Source organism: Salvelinus sp. IW2-2015, unplaced genomic scaffold (genome assembly GCF_002910315.2).
Source record: "Salvelinus sp. IW2-2015 unplaced genomic scaffold, ASM291031v2 Un_scaffold16384, whole genome shotgun sequence".
In the NCBI taxonomy this organism is placed as follows: Eukaryota; Metazoa; Chordata; class Actinopteri; order Salmoniformes; family Salmonidae; genus Salvelinus; species Salvelinus sp. IW2-2015.
In genome coordinates this window covers 263,339-270,259 of record NW_019957562.1, presented here as the reverse complement: position 1 = coordinate 270,259, position 6,921 = coordinate 263,339, and the positions used below count along the sequence as shown (strand labels likewise).

The 6,921-nt window shown below is 43.0% G+C and overlaps 1 protein-coding gene across 1 annotated transcript; it reads left to right on the top strand.

Annotated features, from left to right (window-relative positions):
• The first annotated feature begins 1,070 nt into the window (after positions 1-1,070).
• On the top strand, positions 1,071-3,169 carry LOC112080577 (DDB1- and CUL4-associated factor 6). Its single transcript, XM_024146377.2, has 4 exons — positions 1,071-1,279; positions 1,579-1,667; positions 2,148-2,253; positions 2,833-3,169. Exons 1-4 carry the CDS (start codon positions 1,159-1,161, stop codon positions 2,889-2,891), a joined length of 375 nt encoding a protein of 124 aa, XP_024002145.1. The 5' UTR covers positions 1,071-1,158; the 3' UTR covers positions 2,892-3,169.
• Positions 3,170-6,921: the final 3,752 nt, after the last annotated feature.

Genomic DNA, 6,921 nt, shown 5'->3' with positions numbered 1-6,921 from the left:
TTCCTGGCTGATGTTTTGGTCAACTTTTGAATGCTGGCGGTGCTTTCCAACTGCTCGTGGTAGCCATGAAGACGGAGTCCTACAACCCACACAGTGGCTCAGGTAGCTGCAGCTCATCCAGAGAAATGGCACAATCAATGCGAGCTGTGGTTTTGCTGTGTCTGTTAGCTGTGTCCAGAGCATGGAGGCGCTACCAGGAGACAAGGCCAGTACATCAGGAGACGTGCGAGGAGGCCGTAGGAAGGGCAACAACCCCAGCCGCAAGGACCGCTACCTCCGCCTTTGTGCAAGAAGGAGCAAGGTGGAGCACTGCCAGAGCCCTTCAAATGACCTCCAGCAGGCCACAAATGTGCATGTGTCTGCTCAAACGTCAGAAAACAGACTCCAATGAGGGTGGTATGAAGGGCCCCGAACATCCAGCAGCTGGGGGTTTGTGCTTACAGCCCAACACCGTGCAGGACGTTTGGCATTTGCCAAGAGAACACCAAGATTGGCAAATTCCGCCACTGGCGCCCTGTGCTTCTTCACAGATGAAAAGCAGTTCACACTGAGCACTGACACGTGACAGACGTGAACAGAGTCGGAGATGCCCGTGGAGAACGTTCTGCTTGCCTGCACATCTCCAGCTGACGTTTTTGGCGGTTGGGTCAGTCCATCGGTGTGGGGTGGCATTTCCTTTGGGGGGGCCGCAACAGCCCTCCATGTGCTCGGCAGAGGTTAGCCTGACTGCATTAGGTACCGAGATGAGATCTCAGACCCCTTGTGAGACCATATGCTGGTGCGGTTGGCCCTGGGTTCCTCCTCAATGGCATAGGAACTGAGAAGTGGTCTGTGGTCACCACCTGCAGAACCACTCCTTTATAGGGGGTGTCTTGATAATTGCCTATAATTTCCACCTTTTGTCTATTCCATTTGCACAACAGCATGTGAAATTTATTGTCAATCAGTGTTGCTTCCTAAGTGGACAGTTTGATTTCACTGAAGTGTGATTGACTTGGAGTTACATTGTGTTGTTTAAGTGTTCCCTTTATTTTTTTGAGCAGTGTATATTATAAGTTTCAAGATGCTTTGAAAGCATTTATAGTTCCTTTGTCTCCAGTTATTTCTGTGTGCTGTCTGTAGATCAAGGAGTCGTGTTTCTGGGGGAACAACTTTGTGATGAGTGGTTCAGACTGTGGCCACATCTTCATCTGGGACAGACACACGGGCGAGCACCTGATGCTGCTGGAGGCCGACAATCACGTAGTCAACTGTCTCCAGCCGCACCCCTACGACCCCAGTGAGTTACTGTACACTCCATACACCTTCAACCACACCTCTACCCGCTTACAGCCACACCTCTATGACCCCAGTGAGTTACACTTCTATATCTAGAGCCACACCTACAGTATACACCCACACCTCTGTAACCCCAATGATTAACACACACCTACCCTAGTCTCACCTCTACACCTCAACCACACCCGGTGAGTTTCTTAGCTACATTTTCAGCCTTGTATAAAGAGCCAATGATGTCACACCTCCTACCCCTTAATTGTCGTACCCTATTGCCAAAAGTTTGTCTCCTGTCTGTTCCAGTTCTTGCCTCGTCAGGGATCGACTACGACATTAAGATCTGGTCACCTCTGGAGGCGTCCCCGTCCTTTAACAGAGTCCTAGCTGATGAGGTACGTTTGCTAAACGATTGATTCAACGTTAGTGACAGACAGCGGGTAGTCTGGGGTTCACTTCTCTGTCTCACCAGTTGAGGGGGTTGGATTCCCCACTGTGTGAGACTTCCGCATAGAGTCCTCTGGTCCTCTACAAGAGCTCTCACAACAGCTGACTGGAGACGCCTTGCCCCAGGAGACCTACCTATCCCTCCCTGCCCTCCTCCCTGTACCCTCCCTCATCACCCCCTCTCTCTTCTCCCTTTTTTCACCCCTCCCTATTACCTTTTCTATTCCCGCACCCACGTTACCCCTTTCCGTCCTCCCTTACCCTTCAACCGCTCTCACCAGTCCCACTCCCAACTTCCGAGTATGAAAGAAATCACATTCTCTTTGATCATTCTGATTTACTGGTATCATTTGATGCTTCTGATTTACTGGTATCATTTGCTTTATTTTACCTTCCTCTCTATCTCCCTCTTTCCCTTTTTCTCTCAGGTGATCACGCGTAATGAGTTGATGCTTGAGGAGACCAGGAACACCATCACAGTCCCCGCCTCCTTCATGCTGCGAATGCTGGCCTCCCTTAATCACATAAGAACGGGTACACACACACACACACATTCTCAGTTACATTTTGCTAGTAGTTTATTTTTATGGTGTTTTGGAAAGGCAGTTGACTAATGAACCAATAGAAAGTGCATGTGGAAGTATTTATGTTCTTCTTGATGTACTTTGGGACCCTTGAGCCTGCTTTGAGTAAGCCTCTTACCACTGTGAGATTTACTGGTTCACCCACTCAATTTCTAGCCTGGTTGAGTGGGTGTGGGTCTCTGTTCAGCTATTACATTCCACTCCTTGTACTCTGTAATTRGCACAAAATCCAGCTGTATATTCAATGTTGAGATTAACGAAAGGCCAGTCAGTCCCTTTGACAAATGACAGAGTACATGGAGTGAAATGTTAGACTGGTACCCAGACTACTCAATTACCAGCAACCAGTTATGCAACTTACACTGTAGACCCCACAAGCTGGGTACTGTAGGAAATGGGTTTAGGGTTGTGTTCATCAGGCACAAAATGGAAAACAAACTGACTGAAATAGGGAGGAACTACCTGGACTTGTCAAATAAGAAATGCTGATTTCAGTTTTTTTTCACACACTCACTTTGTTTGTCCTCAGATCGCTTGGAGGGTGACCGCTCAGAAGGTTCTGGACAGGAGAACGAGGATGAGCAGTAGCTGCCCGGACAACATTTTATTTGAAAAAGAAAACACAATTTTTCTTTTGCTCTAAAAAAGCACTTGAAGATCTTGAGATTTGTACAAGTATTATGTAGAATATTTCTTTATCTGAGCATTAGTTACATTTTTAGCTCTTCTTTTTTAAGATGACTTTCTTACTGGTGTGTCTGTATGAGAACTGCATTTGAGGAAAAAAGTGTGTGAATGCAAGCGCAAAGCCAGACATATGTGTGTGTGTGTGTGTGTGTGTGTGTGTATATATATATATATATATATATATATATATATATATATATATACAGTTATAGTTGCAAGTTTAAATACACCTTAGCCAAATGCATTTTAAACTCAGTTTATCACAATTCCTGACATTTTATCCTAGTAAAAATTCCCTGTCTTAGGTCTGCACCACTTATTTTAAGAATGTGAAATGTCAGAATGATAGTGGAGTCATTTATTTCAGCTTTTATTTCTTTCATCACATTCCAGTGGGTCAGAAGTTTACATACACTCAATTAGTATTTGGTAGCATTGCCTTTAAATTGTTTAACTTGGGTCAAATGTTTCGGGTAGCCTTCCACAAGCTTCCCAAAATAAGTTGGGTGAATTTTGGCCCATTTCTCCTGACAGAGCTGGTGTAACTGAGTCAGGTTTGTAGGCCTCCTTGCTCGCACACGCTTTTTCAGTTCTGCCCACAAATGTTCTATGGGATTGAGGTCAGGACTTTGTATGCTTGGGGTCATTGTCCATTTGGAAGACCCATTTGTGACCAAGCTTTAACTTCCTGACTGATGTCTTGAGATGTTGCTTCAATATATCCACATAATTGTCTTTCCTCATGATGCCATCTATTTTGTGAAGTGCACCAGTCCCTCCTGCAGCAAAGCGCCCCCACAACATGATGCTGCCATCCCCCGTGCTTCACGGTTGGGATGGTGTTCTCCGGCTTGCAAGCCTTCCTCTTTTCCTCCAAACATAACGATGGTCATTATGGCCAAATAGTTATATTTTTGTTTCATCAGACCAGAGGACATTTCTCAAAAAAGTACGATCTTTGTCCCCATGTGCAGTTGCAAACCGTAGTCTGGCTTTTTTATGGTGGTTTTGGAGTAGTGGCTTATTTCTTGCTGAGCGGCCTTTCAGGATATGTCGATATAGGACTCGTTTTACTGTGGATATAGATACTTTGTACCTGTTCCTCCAGCATCTTCACAAGGTCCTTTGCTGTTGTTCTGGACCAAAGTACGTTCATCTCTAGGAGACAGAACGCGTCTCCTTCCTGAGCGTATGACGGCTGCGTGGTCCCATGGTGTTATACTTGCATACTACTCTTTGTACAGATGAACGTGGTACCTTCAGCGTTTGGAAATTGCTCCCAAGGATGAACCAGACTTGTTGAGGTCTACAATTTTTTCCTGAAGTCTGGCTGATTTCTTTTGATTTTCCCATGATGTCAAGCAACGAGGCACTGAGTTTGAAGATAGGTCTTGAAATACATCGAGGTACACCTCCAATTGACTCAAATTATGTCAATTAGCCTATCAGAAGATTCTAAAGCCATGACATACTTTTCTGGAATTTTCCAAGCGTTTTAAAGGCACAGTCAACTTAGTGTATGTATACTTCTGACCCATTGGAATTGTGATACAGTGAAATAATCTGTCAACAATAGTTGGGAAAATTACTTGTGTCATGCACAAAGTAGATGTCTTAACCGACTTGCCAAAACTATAGTTTGTTAACAAGAAATTTGTGGTTGAAAAACGAGTTTTAATGACTCCAACCTAAGTGTATGTAAACTTCCGACTTCAACTGTATATACGTGTGTGTGTGTGTGTGTATATATTATATAATATAATATATATATATATATATATAATATATATATATATATATATATATATATAATGTGTGGATATTATTTAGATGACATGTGCGTGAGGAAGTTTAAAAGTGCAATATTATTTTTGTCAGGAGCAAATGAGCTTTGATCAGTGTTAAGGTTTGATTTCTTGTTTGTAGCGCAAGGCTGAGAACTCAAATGTTTATACTGTACTTGCAGTTATGCATGTAAACATAATTATGCTTTAAGTAAACCATTTTGTTGTTGAAAAGGTAGTTCCTCTTTTTGCTGGGTTTGTTAGTATGTCTCAAAGGTATACGTAGTTCTTGTGATGACAGTGATTACACAAGACGGAACTCTCATCTTGGCACTGTTGAAGGATCCATCCAACAGTTTAGGGATTCTGAATGTCGCCCAGGCCACAGGACAGATGGCTTGTTTTGGTAGCTGTTGGCTGAAGCATTAACGCGGTATGGCCCCTGTTTACTCTATAATGCGACCCTTCTATACACTCACACATACTGACACGCAAGTCCCAACCATGGCATTCTAAGACATTTAATTGGTTGCGGAGGATTGCAAGACATGGACATGATTCAACTGAATTTGGGAGGCATGTCAAACATTGTTTCCCAGCAAACTAAAACACAGAAGGCTTCTGGTGTGTATAACAAAAAACGTTAATACAACAGTAAAAAAAAAGTCAGTGGAAATTAAAAGTTGACAATACCTCAAATTCTGGAGTATTGCTTTGCTCTTACAATGTATTACCATACTCGGACAGTGACACAGACAAACACAGATATAAATAACTCTGTTTTTGGAGGTAAACCATACTAATACACACCCACATTAGCTAACAGGATACACAGTTATTCTCTCAGGGTGAGAACTGGTGCTCTAATAAAGTGATTAAGAATGTGTAACGTGTTCAATATGTGATAACCACAGGGTTTTAAAAAGGGACGGTAACCATAGCCTGGTCTCTGATCAGTATGTGCTTGAAAGCACACAGAGAAGTTAACTAAAGCAGCACGTTCAGATTTTGAATCAGGCTAGCTGTACCTCTACAGGGATGTAGAGAGCCCACGTGTATTTGTATGTATTACCTATTATCTGTTGCCAAGGCAGCAGCTACTCTTCCTGCGGTCTAGCAAAATTAAGGCAGTTTATACTATTTAAAAAAATTATAATACATTCACAGATTTCACAACACACTGTGTGCCCTCAGGCCCCTACACCACCACTACCACATATCTACAATACAAAAGATGTGTGTGTATAGTGCGTATGTTATCGTGTGTGTCCGTCTGTTTGTGTTGCTTCACAGTCCCCGCTGTTCCATAAGGTGTATTTTTATATTGTTTTTAAATTTCATTTTACTGCTTGCATCAGTTACTTAATGTGGAATAGAGTTCCATGTATTTATGGCTCTAATGTTGTACTGTGCGCCTCCCATAGTGTGTTCCGGACTTGGGGACTGTGAAGAGACCTCTGGTGGCATGTCTTGTGGGGTGTGCATGGGTGTTCTAGCTGTGCTCCAGTTGTTCAAACAGACAGCTCGGCGCATTCAACATGTCAATACCTCTCATAAATACAAGTAGTGATGAAGTCAATCTCTCCTCCACTTTGAGCCAGGAGAGATTGACATGCATATGATTAATGTTAGCTCTCTGTGTACATCCAAGGGCCAGCTGTGCTGCCCTGTTCTGAGCCAATTGCAATTTTCCTAAGTCCCTTTTTGTGGCACCTGAACACGCGACAACAGTAGTCCAGGTGCGACAAAACTAGGGCCTGTAGGACCTGCCTTGTTGATAGTGCTGCTAAGAAGGTAGAGCAGCGCTTTATTATGGACAYACTTTTCATCATCTTAGATACTGTTGTATCAATATGTTTTGACCATGACACTTTACAAACCCAGGGTTACTCCAAGCAGTTTAGTCACCTCAACTTACTCAATTTCCACATGATTTATTTCAAGATTTAGTTGAGGTTTACGGTTTAGTGAATGATTTGTCCCAAATACAATGCATTTAGTTTTTGAAATATTTAGGACTAACTTATTCCTTGCCACCCATTATGAAACTAACTGCAGCTCTTTGTTAAGTGTTGCAGTCATTTCAGTCACTGTAGTAGCTGACGTGTATAGTGTTGAGTCATCAGCATACATAGACTCACTGGCTT

What these genes read in the sequence shown, in the direction of transcription:
- LOC112080577 (XM_024146377.2), top strand. Translation starts at nt 1,159, where the DNA reads ATGAGTGGTTCAGACTGTGGCCACATCTTCATCTGGGACAGACACACG. An exon ending in GCCGCACCCCTACGACCCCA is followed by an intron (nt 1,280 to 1,578) that starts GTGAGTTACTGT and finishes TGTCTGTTCCAG; the next exon opens with TTCTTGCCTCGTCAGGGATC. An exon ending in CCTTAATCACATAAGAACGG is followed by an intron (nt 2,254 to 2,832) that starts GTACACACACAC and finishes GTTTGTCCTCAG; the next exon opens with ATCGCTTGGAGGGTGACCGC.